The following is a 19,487-nucleotide window of genomic DNA, read 5'->3' on the forward strand; positions in this document are numbered from 1 at the left end:
GTTTTGGTTTTAAAACAATGTTATAAAGCATATTTTTCTTATTTATATAACACAGACATTTATTCACAGAAAATGCTTCTCAGGCAAATCAGTGACCATATTCAGGAAAAAAGAAAATAAAGTAAATGTATATAAAAGCACTCAATGACATAATCATAGAGTGCTCACTGTTTTACAATAAAAAAGGTGTTGTAGTTCATATTTTCTCTTGTATGTCAACAGGCCAGAGGCCAAACAGGAGTCAAAGGTTAATTCAACTCCAATAACCACACCAAAGGCTGAACCAGTCTCCAGTGACGATCCGGACGTCATCTCGACGACCTCTGAACCCTCTGAGATTGAATTAACCACTTGCACCAAAGAGCTCAGTTCATCGCCTAACAACATTTCTAACATGGCTGACCAGACCGCTGACGACGGCAAGTACCTCTTCTTGGAAAACGACTTTCGCAACAGCGGGATGGCACAAGCCGACTGGGCGGCCAAGAAGATGGTGTGGGTGCCATCAGAGAGGGAGGGCTTTGAGCAGGCCAGCATCAAGGAGGAGAAGGGGGATGAGGTAATGTGATGATATACTAAATGATTGACATGCCTGTTTACAAGAAAAGGGTGCTAAATTGAGTTAAGGGACATTTCACCTAACTTTAATTGGGTGAGACCAACGTGTACATTTTTTTTATATAAGAATAAAAAATAAAAATTGTTTTTCAAAATTAACTTGTCATACAGTAACCAAAATTAAGAAGACATAAAACATGTCTAGGAAACATTACAAAGGTTGAAAAATTAATTAATTCAGGCAGTGTTTCAGTTTTCCTTTGTGTGTGTTTGAACAAAGTTAGCTGCTTACCCATTTTAGTACATTTTAGGTTTCTACAGTTCAAATTGTTGCCTATTAAGTCTAACATATAAAACAAATGCTGAACTACTCAGTATCACAACGAGTATGAGGTAACGTTATGGAAAATTAGGGTCTTCAAAGATGACACAGAGTATAGACACAGTCTTATTATAGGATGGGATTGTGACTGCAGGTGCTGGTGGAGCTCTCCAATGGTCAGAAGGTGACAGTGAACAAAGACGACATCCAGAAGATGAACCCACCCAAGTTCAGTAAGGTGGAGGACATGGCCGCCCTCACCTTCCTCAACGAAGCCTCTGTCCTCCATAACCTGCGAGAGAGATACTTCTCCAGCCTGATCTATGTAAGAAACACACACACACACACACACACACACACACTGCATCTTTCTCTCTCTCTCTCTCTCTCTCTCTCTCTCTCTCTCTCCTCTCTCTCAGAGTCAGACAATTCTACTTATATGCTTGGGTACACAAAATCAAATACAAAGTGAATCTTTCATTGTTAGAAAGCACATTAAAGGCTTTATATATTCAAAATGTAAAATAAAGAAGGCTATGTGATAATGGGACATACACAGTGCGAAGTGAATGAGGTGCTTAAACTTTTAAACTTGACTTAGAATATAAATCTTTTCTAAACTGGAATATTTTAATCTGACCATCTGTGGAAAAAGAAACAACAGCAGCACATCAACCTGAATATAAAGAAAACTATTTACTAAAAAGAAGCTGCTTGAGCCAAGGTGACCTCAGACCTGTTTATTTCTCCTTATAAACCCCATGTTGACTCCACATTCAGGTGGAGAAGTCCCTGTTTAAGGGCTGTGTTCAGACACTGTGCTCTCTGCATAGACTGGAAAGATCAGCAGCTTATGTTTTTATTTTTTCTGTCAGTCTTACAAAGTCTAATAAGGTACGGGATGTAAAAATTAAAATCCAAGCTTATGCATCTAGTACAGACTGCCATGAAGATCACTGGAGGTCAAGAACTCCAGTCCCTCCAGTCCTTATATGAGCAGACAGTACTTGAGCAGCCAAGACTAGCTCAATATCAAGAAATATGAGTTGTTACCCTCTGGAAGGTAATACGAGTCCTGCAGCTAAAGTTTAAAAAAAAAAAAAAAAAACATTTATAGTAACCTAAATTGAAATGTTAAATATAATCAGCTATAGGGTTTGCACTATTCAAATTTAATGTAACAATATATATTTTTTAATAATATTACATAATTAAATGTTTGTGTAATGCACTATGTTTATATATCACTTACAGTTTTAAATATTTGTTGGTTATCTAAATATTAAACTGACCCAAATTTACCCAAACCCCAAGGTGTTGTTAAATTTAGCTAGAAATAGGAAATATTTGGAATTTTTGCTTGAAATGATTTACTAACTGATTCATCATAATTTTCTGCTGATCACTCAGTCGAGCCAAATGCTTCCAACCACATGAACAAACCAAAAAGCAACAAACAATCCTGAAAATCATTAGTGCAATGACATGACATGTATCTTGTCCATGTCCACTTCATCCCTGGTTCCAGCAAAGACACCTAAAATGACACTCACATTAAAACAGATAAACCAAGGCATAAATGCTTCAAATGTGATTGTAGGTTTAACAATGGAGAATGTCCAAGGTCGGTTCACACAGACGTCAACTCGGTAGCCGGGCCCAACGGTGGATTGGTTCAGATCCCTCCATAGTTACCTAAGAGTTCTAACTCCCCCATCTTCCTCCAGACATACTCGGGCCTGTTCTGTGTGGTAGTGAACCCCTACAAGATGCTGCCAATCTACTCTGAAAAGATCATCGAGATGTATAAGGGCAAGAAACGTCACGAGGTGCCACCACACATCTACTCCATCACAGACAACGCCTACAGGAACATGTTGCAAGGTAACTGTGTGTGATGTTGGAGATGACTGATCAGCAATACCTTGTCAGAAATAATTTAGCTCATGTCTTTGTGTAAAAAGAATCACATCTTTTGCTGTTTTTGAACTTATTATTGTTGTCGTTATTGTTATTTTTGGGAAACTTTTCACTTAAGCTCAGTGCAGCATAAGTGAACCTGTTTCTCCCAGTGCCTCTTAGTTTTCTAATGATTTTCTACTTACTTCTACTTGACTTTTAAGTACTTTGCATGCTTTATTTTGATTTGTTTCATATATTTTCTCCTATTTATATACTATTTTACAAATATTTTAATAAACACACATTTGAACTAAATGATAATTGAATGGTGGCAAAGAGAATCCTTCACTGACGTCTCAGAGCGTGCCATCTAGTCTCCTGATGGTCCACTGGTGACCTCGGACCAGTTCTGTACTTTCCATTCAGCTCCACAATAGCCATACATGGAGCAGTGAGACAAGATTACAGCAACAGAGCCCTGCATCCACCTGCTATTTTTAGATGATATGAGTGATGTAGGCTAATCTCCCTCTGAACGAGATCTCAGGGCTCTCCTGTCCAACTCAGAGTTCATGTTTGGTCTGTTCAGCTTGGCTTCAACTAATGAGTTCAGCTCAGTCAACATTTCACATTATGTCCGCCTCTAACCAGCCCTCTCATCTCTCCACAGACCGTGAGGATCAGTCCATTCTCTGCACGTGAGTCAAAACATACAATACTTAAAACCTTTTCCATCACACTGTACATGCATGTGAGCACACACACACACACACACACACACACACACACAAGGAGGGGAGGGGATATCACATGAACTGCAAATAGCAAATATTCACATTTGAGAAACTGTACTTTTTGCAACCTACTTATCAGAATTGCTTGCATCTCTGTTGATCATCTAATTGTTTCAGTCCTTATTTCTTGCACATAATCAATGAAAATGCATTGTGACCATTGAACAATCCAAATGAGTAACGTTTCTCATACTGTCTCCTCTCCATTACCATCTTTCCTCTATTATAATCTGTCTGTCTTCCTCTCATTTTTTATCCCTCCATCCTCACCTCTGCTGTGTCACCCAGGGGTGAGTCTGGAGCAGGGAAGACAGAAAACACCAAGAAGGTGATTCAGTACTTGGCTGTCGTCGCCTCCTCACACAAGGGCAAGAAGGACGTCAACACTGTGAGTAGAAATGTCTTCAAAAATGCAACAAATCATTAAAGGTAAAAAGCTATACTTATGTTTGAATTGGGGTTTCTCTGAAATCCTCCTTCGCTCAGCTGTTTAGCTGAGCTTTATTGATGCTTGACTTCTCATCCTGCTGCTCTGCTGCATTTCAAGTTGTCATGTGGGCAACCGATTTTGGGAAAACATTAAGAGGGAAAAGATTCAAGGCTCCTGTGAGTGAATCTTGCTAATTTTAGTAAACAGTTGTGTTGTGTCCATTTGTCTTCCAGCAGCAGCAGCAGTCAGGATCTCTGGCCTATGTGAGTATATGTTTATAAATGTACTTAGTTTCTTTCTCAAACATTTAGACAATAGGTTGTAAATGACGGCAGATACAAAAAAATGTGACCTGACACAAAAGTTTTACTAGCATCCTATGTAACAGCATGCACACATGCCATGTGTCCCCTACTGTTAGATATGGCTCGCAGACACACTCACTGTGTAGACAGAATAGTGTAATGTCATTATGTGGTGCAGGGGGAGCTGGAGAAGCAGTTGCTGCAGGCTAATCCCATCCTGGAGGCCTTTGGAAATGCCAAAACCATCAAGAATGACAACTCTTCACGATTTGTAAGCATTTTATATCAGTTTATATCAGCTACACTCACTGTTTCTCAGGGTGTAGCTCCCTCAGTAACTACTGCTGACAAGTAACTGTTGTCACATCTGTCCACAGGGAAAGTTCATCAAGCTCAACTTTGATGTGACGGGCTATCTTGTTGGTGCAAATATTGACACCTGTATCCTTTTTCAGAGTAAACTTTAATTCTAGTGAAATGAAAATAACTTGGAGGTGGTAACTTAGTGGTTAGCACTGTTGCCTCACAGCGAGAAGGTTCCTGGTTTGAAACCCATCAGGGGCCTTCCTGTGTGGAGTTTGCATGTTCTCCCTGTGCTTGTGTGGGTTTTCTCCAGGTACTCTGGTTTCCTCCCACAGTCCAAAAACATGTATGTCAGGTTGATTGGTGACTCTAAATTGCCCATAGGAGTGAGTGTGAGTGTGTGAGGTTGTTTGTCTCTATGTGGCCCTGTGATGGACTGGGGACCTGTCCAGGGTGGACCCCTGCCTTTCACCCAAAGAGAGCTGGGATAGGCTCCAGCAGATCCCTGTGATCCTGGTTAGGAATAAGGGGGTATAGATGATGGATGGATGGATGAAAATACAGCATAAACTAGATCGCCAAATAATATTGTCAGATACCTGCTTAACCTTCTCCTGGCCTGATCAGACCTGCTGGAAAAGTCTCGTTGTATTCGTCAGGCCAGCACTGAGAGAGCCTTTCACATCTTCTATTACATGGTGGCAGGAGCCAAAGACAAGATGAGAGGTGAGCAACTGTAACATGTGGTGCTATTTAATTTCCCACTGTAAAGACAAATGTTTGGGATTGTGGGATCGTGTGATCTTTCATGCTTGATGGCACAAAACTAGTAGTCTCATTCCTTGTTTTATTAAATAACCAGTTAACCAGTTAAATTGTGTGTTTGCATGTAGAGGAGCTGCTGTTGGAGGACTTCAGCAAATATCGTTTCCTGATGGAAGGTCATGTGGAGATTCCCGGTCAGCAGGATGACGAGATATTTGATGAGACCCTGGAGGCCATGGAGATCATGGGCTTCACGGAAGAGGAGAGACTAGGTAGGAGCTGAACAAAACCCAGACCCTTTAACCCAGAGGGCTGCGTCCAAGCATTTTCACACCAGCATCAGAATATTAAGAACAGTGTTTCGTTTCTTATGTGTCATTACGGCAGTAATATAACTAGATCAAATCATCAGGCTGAGAAACGTCCATCCAGTCGGAACAGTAGAATCAGTTGCAGAACAGTGTTCAACAGGTGGAGCTGATTACAACATCACTTTAGATACACGTTTCGGAGGAAGGATGCCACAACTGTTAACTCAAAAGTCTCTCCTGTCTGTATGAAATATTCTTAAATTTATTTCATGGATTGGTAAAAAAAACCAAAAAACTGTGTGTTACATTTGGTAAGATTTAATGACCATCTTCTTGTGTGTTTTGTTTTCTTCTTGCTCCCTGCAGGGATGTTGAAGGTGGTGTCCACTGTGCTCCAGCTGGGTAACGTCAAGTTTGAGAAGGAGAGGAACAGTGAGCAGGCGACCATGCCTGACAACACCGGTGATGAGTTTAAAAATACCACCATCAGTTCCCGTAAGTCAGCCTCTAAATATTTCTAACCTCTTCTCCTTTTGTGATTTTTACCCATCAACCCCAGCGGCCCAGAAGTTGTGCCACTTGCAGGGCATCAATGTGACCGACTTCACCCGCGCCATCCTTACCCCTCGAATCAAAGTGGGGAGGGAGGTGGTGCAGAAGGCACAGACCAAGCAGCAGGTAGCCTCAAACCAAACCTCATTAGCTAAATACAAAAATAAAGACTCTTCAAGCAAAAGAACATGTAGTAGAGAAAGATTTTAAAGCATAGCAGTTGAATAAATGCTCTTATTAGAGAGCTAATTTTCTGTATGATGTAGATCTTTTCTGTTGCATCACTTCCCAATGATATAAAATCATCCAATCACACAACAAAGAGCTTTCTTTGACTTTCTTCACCTCCACCCTCCTCCTCCCTCAGGCTGATTTTGCAGTGGAGGCTCTGGCTAAGGCCATGTATGAGCGCCTGTTCCGCTGGATCCTGGCAAGAGTCAACAAGACCCTGGACAAGAGTAAAAGGCAGTCGTCCTCCTTCCTGGGCATCCTGGACATCGCTGGCTTTGAGATTTTCGAGGTGAACGCTTACTGAAACCAAACATTTATATGATTTGATTTTTTTTGCACGTTATTGTCTAAACACTTATCTGATACTGCCATTTTTCTCTTGCTCAGGACAACTCGTTCGAACAGCTCTGCATCAACTACACCAACGAGCGCCTGCAGCAGCTCTTCAACCACACCATGTTCATCCTGGAGCAGGAGGAGTACAAAAGAGAGGGCATACAGTGGAACTTCATCGACTTTGGCCTCGACCTGCAGCCCTGTATCGAGCTCATCGAGAGGCCGGTCAGGATGAGCTGCAGCCCGACATACACGAGCTGACACAGTCGAATTTAACAAGAAGTTTGATGAATTTATAGATTCATAGTAGATAGATGTATAGATTTATTAGTTCAAAAACAGATTCAATAACAACATTGACACTGACTCATTATTATAAGGCTGTTTTTCTGCTGACTAATTTTTATTAGATATAAGTAAAAGTTTTGAATTTTTGCCCACAAATTCTCACTCTGGCCTGGTGATGTGCACAGGGTCAACTAGTGCATTTCAAAATCATCCATAGAAGCCAAGGTTGTTCCTTTTATTCTTACATTTGTGATGCTCTAAGTGATTCAATATATATAATATATGATTATATTCCTGCAGAACAACCCTCCAGGCATCCTGGCCCTGCTGGATGAGGAGTGCTGGTTCCCAAAAGCCACTGATGTTTCTTTCGTGGACAAGCTGTTAAACACTCACAGCAGTCATGCTAAATTCTCCAAATCCAAACACAAGGATAAACTGATGTTCACTGTTATGCACTATGCTGGCAAGGTGAGGAATGACACCATAATCACTGTATAATATAGTTTTAGAGATAATCCTAATGATTGGCAAAATTTTTATATTGGCAAATCAAAACCAACAATGAATGTGCCTTACTGAAATGTATTGTGTATTTGTGTGTGTGTGTGTGTGTGTGTGTGTGTGTGTGGGTTCATGCTTGCGTGCAACCAAAGTAAAGAGGTGAGAAAGTATTGGGAGACAAACACATTTTGTCTTTTCATGTGATTTGATGAAAAATGTTTGGATCACCAGCATTTTCTTTTAAATTTAGTTTTTCTCTTTTATTCAGTTTTTAGCAATTGGAACAATCAACAAACATGTGACTTCTATATACATTTTTAGGTCGATTATAATGCTGCTAATTGGCTGACAAAGAACATGGACCCACTGAATGACAATGTGACAGCTCTGCTCAACAACTCCTCCAACAGCTTCATCCAGGACCTGTGGAAGGACGGTCAGGCATTTTTCCCACATTAACCTGATTTTAATCAGAAATATCACCTCAGAGTTTTAGTCATAATAATAAAATGTGGTGTAACATTTTCCTTGGTTTGTCCCAGTGGATCGAGTGGTGGGCCTGGAGACCATGACCAAGATGTCAGAGAGTTCAGTTCCCAGCTCCACTAAATCCAAGAAGGGCATGTTCCGCACAGTGGGTCAGCTACACAAGGAGTCTCTGGGCAAGCTGATGACCACACTGCACAACACCCAGCCCAACTTTGTCCGTTGCATCATTCCCAACCATGAGAAAAGGGTAGGTTTTTTTAAAAAATTTAAGCTAACTTTCAGTGTACAGAAAAGAGACTGTCTAGATTCTGTTTCTGCTTGCTGGCTGCTGTGCTGCAGGCTGGTAAGATGGACTCCCACCTGGTGCTGGAGCAGCTGAGGTGTAACGGGGTGTTAGAGGGCATCCGAATCTGCAGGCAGGGATTTCCAAACCGCATCGTGTTCCAGGAGTTCAGGCAGAGGTGACCATTTATATTAATTATTCTTATTCCTCAGTAACAACAATAACAGTATTCATAGTTCTGTGTGAACTACTAGGCTGTATCGTTGGAATAATACATTTAATTAATAAACATGAAATATCTGCACCATGTAATGCATTCCAATGAACCCGCCTGTAACAAACACTTCCATTGTGAATGTGCTGTGTACTGGAATGAATATCAAACACAGTGAAATTATACTGGCACTGAGTTTGCCATGAATTCATATGTGTTGTTGCAATACTTCACTGTAACCACTGGATGGCAGTGAACACTTGCTCTAAATACACAGAGGTCACCTGCCATCTCCTCCAGCACTGACGCTGTGTCTACTCTCAAGGAGTGTCAATATAAGACACTTTCAAAATAAAACCATAGGACATTGCAGTTCAGACATGTTCTGTCCACCACTAAGTATGTTAACCAAGAAGAATTAAACATATATCAATTTTGTAATCATGTTCATATTGAGTTTATTACACTGATGTTACTATTATTAATATAGATATTACGTAGGTCAAAGAACATTTTTGGTCTGGTCTCCAACAGCTTCTCTAAATGTTGAAACTTCAGAGTCTAGGCTGGTTTTTATTTAGGTTAGAGAAGGGAATGCTACATATCCTGACATTAAAGCACTTCAACCATCACATCATTGCTATATTTACTGTATTACTGTGGGCAGCATTAGCATTATCAGCATTATCTCTTGCATTAACAAAAAGAATTTATGGATGTATAAAATTAAAAATCACTTTAATTTAAAATGTAGTTGAATTTTAGCCTAATATTCTAGAAACAACATTACTGTATGTTACTCATGTGAAGTAAAAATTTGCATAGCTTGTTTTAAACAGTGCAGTGTGTGATTGTTTGATGTTACAGTAAAAGTGACCATTTTTGTCTTTTTTATTTTTTTTTTTTAGATATGAGATCTTGGCTGCCAATGCTATTCCTAAAGGCTTCATGGATGGGAAACAGGCGTGTTGTCTGATGGTGAGCTTGTGTGTAACATCATGTTACTATTGGTTAAATATTTTTTTCCTTCAGTGAATTGTAATCCTGGTTATTAATTGGTGTTGTAAGAGACAGAGGATTCAAAAATAATGTTAAATCACTTCATTTTCTTCCAGGTAAAGCATCTCGATCTGGATCCTAACTTGTACCGCATTGGTCAGAGTAAGATGTTCTTCAGGACAGGAGTTTTGGCCCAGCTGGAGGAGGAGAGAGACATCAAACTGACCGTCATCATCATCGCCTTCCAGGGACAAGCAAGAGGTTTCCTGGCTCGCAAGTACGTGAAATAGACTGATATTTGAACCAAGTAATAGTTCTGTGATATATATAGATCTGTGCGTTTTTTGGAAACCAGTGCATAAAATAAAGTCACACACAAACATATATCTTCTTTTTTTATGTGTGTGTGTTTTCAGGGCATTTAATAAACGTCAACAACAGCTGAGTGCTATGAAGGTGATTCAGAGGAACTGCGCCTGTTACCTCAAACTCAAGAACTGGCAGTGGTGGAGGCTCTTCACTAAGGTCTCTCTCACATGCACACACACACACAAACACACACTCAGCAGTGTTCACATACAGGTTTTTATAAATAATCTGTTTTACAAATGATTACACTGCAACTGTGTAAATATGATAATTACCATATATATATATTTACAATGCTTGGGCTTGAAACATCTTCTTCGTCTTGATTTAAAACAAAAAAGTGTTGAATGTTCCCAACAACATGCTAAAGTATTAAATATATCCAGTATCAACATGCATTTTCACTTGCATTGTTATTGTAATGCTAATGTCGGCTGTGCTTTGGACTGAATGCTAAAATTAGCATGTTGCAGCCTAATAGCAGCACAGCAGGGTCAAAGTTCATCTGGGATTGACAACATCCACTGAGGGATGCATCCTCTGACTGCATCTAAGATTCACAAAACTGAAGAAGACACTGTCAGACTTTCAGAGCCAATATTTCTGAAACATTTCCTGTAAATTACATCAAACTATGCACTATGTAAATAATATATAATAATATAAACCGATACTGTGACCTGTCCATCAATCAGGTGAAGCCCCTGCTGCAGGTAACCAGGCAAGAGGAGGAAATGGGTCAGAAGGAGGAGGAGCTAAAGGCAGCAAAAGATGTGGCGGCAAAGACTGAAGCTGAACTGAAGGACATCACCCAGAAACACAACCAGGTGAAATAAATGCAGATTTTTAGCCTGTTTTCCACCTCTAACATCTCATTCTCAGAAATGACTGAAGTCTCTGTGCATAGCTGATGGAGGAGCGAACCCAGCTGGAGCTGAAGCTTCAGGCAGAGACGGAGCTGTGTGCCGAGGCGGAGGAGATGAGGGTGCGACTGGAGGCCAAGAAGCAGGAGCTGGAGGAAGTGCTGCATGAGATGGAAGCTCGGCTGGAGGAGGAGGAGGAGCACAGCAACTCCCTGCGGCAGGAGAAGAAGGACATGGAGCAGCAGCTACAGGTGGACAAAAATATTATTAGTACAACATACAGCAGTACTTGGTCTTTTTTAGGGTAGGAACCAATAATTATTTTTATTATTCTTTAGTCTACAGATTATTATTATATAGAATATGAGAAAAAATGAAATAAATGTCTGAAGAGGGTCGAAAATACTCACATTACTCTTTGTTTGATAAATACCTAACAGTGGTCTTATATATATATATATATGTATAATATAAAATTGTTAGTTATATAAGATTGTTGTCTCCCCTAATTTTAAACTTTTTTTTTTTTTTTTTTACCTTTTTTGAACATGCTGTTTGTCTGCAGCTCATGGAGGCCCACATAGCACAGGAAGAAGATGCTCGACAGAACCTGCAGCTGGAAAAAGTGGCTGTGGAGGGAAAGGTGAAGAAACTAGAGGAGGATGTTCTGTTTATGGAGGACCAAAATAATAAGCTGCAGAAGGTATGAATGAGCCCAGTGAACTGTATTGTTTCATACGTACAGCACATCTTATACTCATCTACTCTCATGACTCTGTTTTTTAGGAGCGAAAGCTCCTGGAGGAGAGGATGGCAGATATGAGTTCTAACCTGGCAGAGGAGGAGGAGAAGTCCAAGAACTTGACCAAACTCAAGAACAAACATGAGTCCATGATCTCTGACCTGGAGGGTCAGTCAGCAGATACCTCAGTCTAATCTCTTCTATTTACTTCTGCTCAGATATCAAATAATGCAGCTTAAAAACTGACAGTTCAGCTTTAGATTTATTAATGCCAGAAGAACTTTATCATTTAATTATTTATTTTTTGAAGATGTTTAACTAGTGTCTTTCATCTGATCTGTGCAGTACGTCTGAAGAAGGAGGAGAAGGGTCGTCAGGACATGGAGAAGGCCAAGAGGAAGGTGGAGGCTGAGTTAGCAGACCTGCAGGAGCAGCTTGCTGACCTGCAGGCTCAACTAGCTGAACTCCGAGCCCAGCTAGCTGCCAAGGAAGAGGAGCTCCAGGCCACACAGGCTCGGTACTACACCACAATGCAACACAGGCTGGACATAAGAAACAGCATACTGATGATTTCATTATTTTGAAAGCATATTATATAACAATATTAGGCCTAAAATGTGAATATGATGTGTTTTTTAAACACCATGGACAACTGAAAAAGTAGTCAGCAGACCTGTGATCCCTTGCCAGAGTTCATGCTCTGGTGAGAATAAATGTACTCAGTAAATGTTATGAGAAATAGCCTTTTATATTACACATGCTATTAGAGCTGTTCTTGTGGGTATGTGTTGTAGTGCAACGGTCAGCAAAATTTTAGGGATATATTCTCACTCAACCATTAATATCTACAGCAGACATCATGTCGACCTGGCTGGTAGTTGTTGAAAAGTTGTACTCTCCAGCAACCTGCAGCTCTGTCCTTACACCTACATTCAGAGGTGAAACTCTCATTCCAATAATTTCTCACCTCATATAACATGTTTTATGTCCCAGTTTGGAGGAGGAGACTAATCAGCGTGGAGCAGCAGTAAAGCGGGTTAGGGAGTTGGAGTCTCTGCTCTCAGAGCTGCAGGAGGACCTGGATGCAGAGAGGGCAGCAAGAGGAAAGGCCGAGGCTGCTCGACGGGACCTTGGGGAGGAGCTTAATGCTCTACGAACTGAGCTGGAAGACAGCCTGGATACCACTGCTGCCCAGCAGGAGCTACGGTCTGTTTGATTTGATATAATGTAAAAATAAATTGGATTCATATACATGCAGTTGATCCACATAATTTATAAACAGTCAATCGATTTAAAATCAATCAATTTAAAACTATTTAGTAGGTAATAAAGTGTTAAAAACTAGACATTAAATGGTGCCGAACAATAAATCACAGCGTCCTCTGCATAAAAGTGGATGTCTGTCATTAACAAGGTGTTGTAGTCAGATTTTTAGGTTGTTTGTTGTAATGTGATATATGCATGTGGTTGACAGGGCAAAACGTGAGCAGGAGGTAGCCATGCTGAAGAGAGCCATGGAGGAGGAAGGACGGAACCACGAGGCTCAAATCCAGGACCTGAGACAGAAACATGGCCAGGTTGTAGAGGAGCTCACTGAGCAGCTGGAGCAGGCTAAGAGGGTACATGCAAAACCCCCTTCCACACACACACACACACACACACACACACACACACACACACACACCCGGACCTAAATAAAAATTACAGATATGATAATGATAAAATGAACTTGAAATTGAAACTGTCATCATGAAAAGTCATCACTGCCTTTTACCTGCTTTGCTGTGACCAGTGCACAGTGTTTAGAAAACCAAGTAAAGAAGCAGAGTTTCTATCATTCACTCGATGCTACTTCTCTCTCAGGTTAGAGCTGGCCTGGAGAAAGCCAAGCAGGCTCTGGAAAAGGAGTCAGCAGACCTGAGCGCTGACCTACGATCCCTCGCTAGTGCCAAACAGGACCTGGAACACAAGAAGAAGAAGGTGGAGGGTCAGCTGAATGACCTGCACTCACGCTTCAATGAGAGTGAACGGCAAAGGACTGAGCTGGGGGAACGAGTCTCAAAGATGACTGTGAGTCATACAAATTCTAATGAATATAAATACTGAAGCACTTTACTGCCTAAATATCAGCTGGTGCTTGTTTGTAAATATATACTGTGTAGCAGCGCTGAAAGCTAAATAATAAGCAGCTGAAAACAATAAATCAAATTGGAAATTAGGCAATAACGTTTCAGCACAGTTTCAAACAAGCATTCATCTGTGTTGCATTTAATAATCTCATTTCTTCTTTCCCATCCACCAGATGGAGCTGGACAACGTGACAGGTCTGTTGAACGAGACCGAGGGTAAGAACATCAAGCTCAGTAAAGACATCTCCACTTTGTCCTCTCAGCTCCAGGACACACAGGTGAGGGACACACCAAATACAGTAAATGCCTGTAAATAATATACACGTCACCCACACAGACAGAGGGAGTGCCAACTTCCCACAGCAAGGCCAGATTTGAACTTGTTGATGTTGCTTCACTGCAGTCAGGACAAACTTACATCTAACAAGACTAAGACTCTACAGCCTAATAGCAGCTCTGTGAGGCTGCATTTAAAGGCACCACAGGGCTTCCACCTAGGTGCATGCAAACATGATCACAATGATAATTATAACATCCTGGGGCATGAAAAAAATATTGCATTGAATGGAAACTTTGATTCACTGGTGGTGCTATAGAATAAAACAGAGGCTCATCAGAGTCTTTGGAATTGATTTCTTGCATCCAGTAACTGTTTCCCACCTAACCCTCGTGGTTACCCTACAGGAAGAGTCAGAGGATGTCTAATGTTAGTTAGAGTTCATCCTCTGCTTAGTCGAGCTGATATCAACTGACATATTTTCCACTTTCTGCTCGTTGTTGTTCTTCAGGAGCTGCTGTCAGAGGAGACACGTCAGAAGCTGAATCTGTCTGGACGCCTGCGTCAGATGGAGGAAGACAGGAACAGCCTGATGGAGCAGCTGGAGGAGGAGACTGAGGCCAAACGTGCCCTAGAGAGGCAGGTGTCCAGCCTCAATATGCAGGTCAGTAACTGCACATAGAAATGAAACCTGAAACACTGAGAGAAGATCAGTCAAAAGACTTAAGCTGCTACTTATGCTGTTCTTGCTCTCCCACCTTGTGTCAGCTGTCCGACTATAAGAAGAGGCTGGATGAAATGTCAGGGACAGTGGAGCTGCTGGAGGAAGGAAAGAAGCGCCTGCAGCGTGAGCTAGAGGCGGCCAACAGCGAGTATGACGAGAAGGCCTCGGCGTATGACAAGCTTGAGAAGAGTCGGAGCCGGCTACAGCAGGAGCTGGAGGATGTCCTCATGGACCTGGACAGCCAGCGACAGCTCGTCTCCAACCTGGAGAAGAAGCAGAAGAAGTTTGATCAGGTCTGAAGTTTTGAAATCCTTCCACACACACTGAAGAGGTTGTGTCTTTTTTTTACCATTTCTTTCACCTTAACCTCTAATGTCATGTGATCTCCTTTGCCCTCTTTTTGGCCAGATGTTGGCAGAGGAACGAGCTGTGTCCTGTAAGTTTGCAGAGGAGCGGGATCGGGCCGAGGCAGAGGCAAGGGAGAAGGAGACTCGCGTGTTAGCTCTGGCAAGAGCACTTGAGGACAGCCAGAGGGCTCTGGAGGAGGCAGAGAAGACCATGAAGGCCCTCCGAGCTGAGATGGAGGATCTCATCAGCTCCAAAGATGACGTGGGAAAGAGTGTAAGAGTGCGATGAATTATGTCATATCATTATAAAAAACTGACATAATTTCTGATCTGATCATATTTTCTTCTTCTGTCAGGTCCATGACCTTGAGAAGGCGAAGCGTGGTCTGGAGGCCATCATAGAGGAGATGAGGACCCAGATGGAGGAGCTGGAGGATGAGTTGCAGGTCGCTGAAGATGCAAAACTGCGCTTGGAGGTCAACAGTCAGGCCCTCAAAGCTCAGCATGACAGGGAGCTGCAGGCCCACGATGAGATGGGTGAAGAGAAGAGGAAGCAGCTCCTCAAGCAGGTGAAATATACTGTAACTGCTGCTGTTTATGCTGATCCTGCTACATGAGGTGACACTTTAGTTTCTCAATGACCTCACTGCCTTCTTTCAAGTCTAATATACAGCAAAAAGATAAGCTATGTGTTTATAGAAAGTGTCCTCTTCTTCCTCTCTGTCAGGTACGTGAGCTGGAGATGGAGCTGGAGGAGGAGAGAAAGCAGCGAGGTCAGGCATCAGCCATGAAGAAGAAGTTGGAGGGGGAGCTGAAGGACATAGAGGATCAGCTGGAGGCAACCAACAGGGGGCGCGATGAGGCAATAAAGCAGCTGCGCAAGATCCAGGTGTGCACATATGTATAGATTTATGATTTTTCTCCTTAACATTCAGTATTTTTACATTGATAAGAAGCAATTTTAGCTTAGATATATACCTAAAATATGATGTCATGTTTTTATGCTTCTCTGAGTGGTTTATCAGCTAGTAACTGTAAGAGTCTGTGACATACATGTGCATCTCAAGAAATAGAATAGAATATCATCAAAAAGTTGATTTATTTCAGTAATTAATTTAAAAAGTCAAACTCATATAAAGTCATTACACACAGACTGATATGTTTCAAGTGTTTGTTTCTTTTAATTTTGATTATTATAACTTCAAGCTAATGCAAACCCAAAATTCACCACAACTTTTTGGTGATATTTTAATTTATTGAGATGCACCTGTAATTTGAAAACAATTGCAAACTTGACAAGGCCCTGCTGCCCTCCTCACAGGGCCAGGTAAAGGATCTCCAGAGAGAGCTGGAGGACTCTCGTGCAGCTCAAAAGGACGTCCTCGCCTCAGCCAGAGAGACTGAGCGCAGATCCAAGGCAATGGAGGCCGACATCATCCAGCTCCACGAGGTGAGGTCAAGTGGTGCATCTGAGCACTTCAACTTCAAAGTAAAAGCTTGTTGTCAGTAAGCTCATGTATTTATTTTAATTTGCTTAAGACATCAATGTCTTAAAACAGGGTAAAGCATTTCTTATCTTCCTCATAACAATATCTCTTTCACTTCCTCACTCTGTCCAGATGTTGGCAGCAGCGGAGAGAGCTCGCAAACAGGCGGAGGTGGAGAGAGACGAGTTGTCTGAGGAACTGGCCAGTAACTCCTCTGGAAAGTTGGTATCTTGTCTAATATGTAGATTTAAACTGATGGCCACAAGTTGCAAATAACAACGAATAAAATAAACGTTATATTTAAACATTATATGAAGTCTCCAGGGAATGAGATCAAATTAGATAAGTGTTACTTCTGAAAATTACAATTTCAGAATTTTTCCTGTTCTTGTTTCTCACTGAAAAATTCACGAAGATCAGATCCACATGCACCAGGTTCTGTGATGTCTGGTGTCTCATTTTTTGAAATGTATTAATTTTGTGTGATCATTTTTGTTGATGATAATAGTAAAGACAAGTCATCTCAATTTTTAGACTAAAGGGTTTTGAAAATATTTTCTAGATTTGACTGTTTTCCAGTAATTTCCTGTCAGAATAAAAAAAGTGCTCTGTATTTTAAGACACCTCTTGTCTCTCCATCCTCTGTTTAGATCAATGATGTCTGATGAGAAGCGTCGTCTGGAGACTAAAATCAGCCAGTTGGAGGAGGAGTTGGAGGAAGAGCAGGCCAATGTGGAAAGCCTCAATGACCGGCTGAGGAAGAGCCAGCAGCTGGTAGGTTCAGACCTCGGTCCACATTACGAGAGATGCAAAAGCCTAAATTATTGCTGGTGTGATTCGAATGCAAGCTACAGTATGTTCCTTTTTCTTGTTTTTTTTTCTTCTGTCTAACCTTGTCCCAACCTGAATGCTGTGCTGCAGCTGGAGCAGCTGGGTGCAGAGCTGGCAGCAGAGAGAGCCTCCTCTCAGAGCAGGGAGGGATCCAAGCAGCAGCTGGAGAAGCAGAACAGAGAGCTGAAAGCCAAACTGCAGGAGACCGAGGGCCAGAGCCGCTCCAAACTCAAATCCTCAATTGCTGCTCTTGAGGCCAAGCTGAGAGAAGTTGAAGAGCAGCTGGAGATTGAAAGCAGGTACAAGTGCATGGTGGGAAATGGAGTTCATTGGAGTACATTTTATTTCCAATTCACATTTAACTAATGCAGCAAGGGGACACAGAAAATAAACTGCACTACAACATTATAAGATTAAAAATTAAAATGTTAAGATAAAGAGATTGTGTTACTTGTGTGGTGTAGAGAACGTCAGACCAACGCCAAGAATCTGCGTCAGAAGGAGAAGAAACTGAAGGATTTAACCATCCAGATGGAAGATGAGAGGAAGCAGGCACAACAATACAAAGACCAGGTAACAAGGCTGTAATCTGAAAATGTTAGCCATTATAATAAGCAATGAAGTCATGTGCCTGCCAAAACAAAAGCATCGCTTGGCTCGGCTCCGTGCAGGCAGAGAAGGGCAACATGCGGGTGAAGCAGCTGAAGCACCAGCTGGAGGAGATGGAAGAGGAGGCTCAGCGTGTAGCAGCAGCTCGCAGGAAACTGCAGCGAGAGCTGGACGAGGCCACCGAGGCCAACGACACCCTCAACAGAGAGATGGCGTCACTCAGGACCAAACTGAGGTACCGCAGGTCCCACTGAACTCTGGGACAGAGCAGGTTGTAACTACGACCCTATGGAAACTAAATCTGATTTTAAAACTCAAATATTAAGATCAGTGACAGCCTCAAGTGTATCATTTCCAGTAAGTTACCGAGTCTAACTGTCCTCTATCAAGTTTCTACTCTTCTAGGATTCAAAATTGAAAAGTAGCATGATTCAAATGTCTCATTGTTATGTCAGGGACAATAAAATCAGACAACCTGAAGACAGTAGAGTGACATAATAGATCCCACAGGAAAAGATCTGGGGTTTTCTCAGCAGGTTTCAATTCATCTATGTCTATTTTAGGTTATTTATTAAACCTTCCAGATTCTCCTGCAGTAGTAAACATAATGGTTTTACAGTGATGAAAAGATAAGAGGCATAAGATCATTTGTGATTTTAAACTTCCTTGTCCTCCTTTTATGTCTGGCTGTTCCTGTGTCACACCTGTCCTCAGACACTACTGATCTGCAAACTGTCCCCAAAGCTTCTAGAGAATATTCTGCTCTTCCTTAACAAGCTTTATACTTTCTCATTGCTGTCCTAATCTCTCCAGTTTACTTCTGCTGAAAGATTTCAGGGCCTTCACCTTTTTATTTTAAATCTCACTTTGCTTTAAGCCCCAAGTTCTCGCCGCTCTCTGTTCTTCTGATTCTCCTCTTCCTCCTCTTCCTGTTCCTCCTGATGTGTCGGGTGTTCCCAGGCGTGGTGGCGGGGAGGGTGTGTTCAGTAGCCCCAGTCCTCGGAGCAGCAGCAGCAGCAGCAGCGGTTTAGGTGGCGGTGGCAGCATCAGGAGCTTCGGGATAGGAGGAGGCCTCAGTCGGAGGAGCACCATCAAAGAAAACTCAGTGGAGCTGCAAGAGGAAGAGCCTCTGTCCCCGTCTCCCCCTGCCTGCACACCCCCCCTGGAAGCCTGTGAGGAGCCCTATGCCTGCTCCCCTGATGAGTAGACAGAGCAGATGTAATGTTTCACAAGTAAAGTTAGCATGACAACCTGTTCCAGAAAAACATCTATACTTTAAATTTAAAATTTCAGGTGTCCTCTCACAACCTCAGTGCTGCTGAATACAGAAACACCTGAAGCCCCTGAAAACACTGAAGCTTTGTGATAAAATTAAAATGATTTGCACTGAGAATGTGGAGGGAAAGAGAAAATAAAAAAAGCAATACCCTAAAACAGTAGAAAACAACATCCAGCATAGATTAACAATTTGATACAGCCCCAAAGATTTTTATACTCCCTGTCATACTAATGCCGACATGCCA

General features: G+C 41.8%; 1 protein-coding gene across 2 annotated transcripts; it reads left to right on the forward strand.

The window, feature by feature from the left end:
- Positions 1 to 394: 394 nt before the first annotated feature.
- Positions 395 to 19,171, forward strand: LOC113140512 (myosin-11-like). 2 transcript variants are annotated; one of them, XM_026324359.1, is made up of 42 exons: positions 395 to 559; positions 1,035 to 1,205; positions 2,608 to 2,764; positions 3,453 to 3,480; positions 3,865 to 3,988; positions 4,246 to 4,269; positions 4,490 to 4,582; positions 4,689 to 4,752; positions 5,242 to 5,340; positions 5,508 to 5,651; positions 6,057 to 6,152; positions 6,250 to 6,368; positions 6,610 to 6,762; positions 6,861 to 7,034; positions 7,398 to 7,568; positions 7,923 to 8,037; positions 8,144 to 8,337; positions 8,430 to 8,551; positions 9,496 to 9,565; positions 9,703 to 9,863; positions 10,003 to 10,111; positions 10,651 to 10,782; positions 10,863 to 11,069; positions 11,384 to 11,521; positions 11,605 to 11,728; positions 11,906 to 12,077; positions 12,554 to 12,766; positions 13,035 to 13,179; positions 13,424 to 13,630; positions 13,863 to 13,967; positions 14,478 to 14,630; positions 14,735 to 14,983; positions 15,099 to 15,311; positions 15,394 to 15,606; positions 15,765 to 15,926; positions 16,359 to 16,487; positions 16,657 to 16,745; positions 17,175 to 17,298; positions 17,446 to 17,654; positions 17,820 to 17,928; positions 18,027 to 18,199; positions 18,925 to 19,171. In XM_026324359.1, the coding sequence occupies exons 1-42, from the start codon at positions 395 to 397 to the stop codon at positions 19,169 to 19,171; spliced, it is 6,066 nt and encodes a 2,021-aa protein (XP_026180144.1). The 2 variants fall into 2 exon arrangements, with proteins under 2 accessions (XP_026180144.1, XP_026180145.1); XM_026324360.1 differs by having other exon boundaries at positions 3,865 to 3,964; positions 4,243 to 4,269.
- Positions 19,172 to 19,487: the final 316 nt, after the last annotated feature.

This window comes from Mastacembelus armatus, chromosome 8, assembly GCF_900324485.2.
Source record: "Mastacembelus armatus chromosome 8, fMasArm1.2, whole genome shotgun sequence".
NCBI classification, from domain to species: Eukaryota; Metazoa; Chordata; class Actinopteri; order Synbranchiformes; family Mastacembelidae; genus Mastacembelus; species Mastacembelus armatus.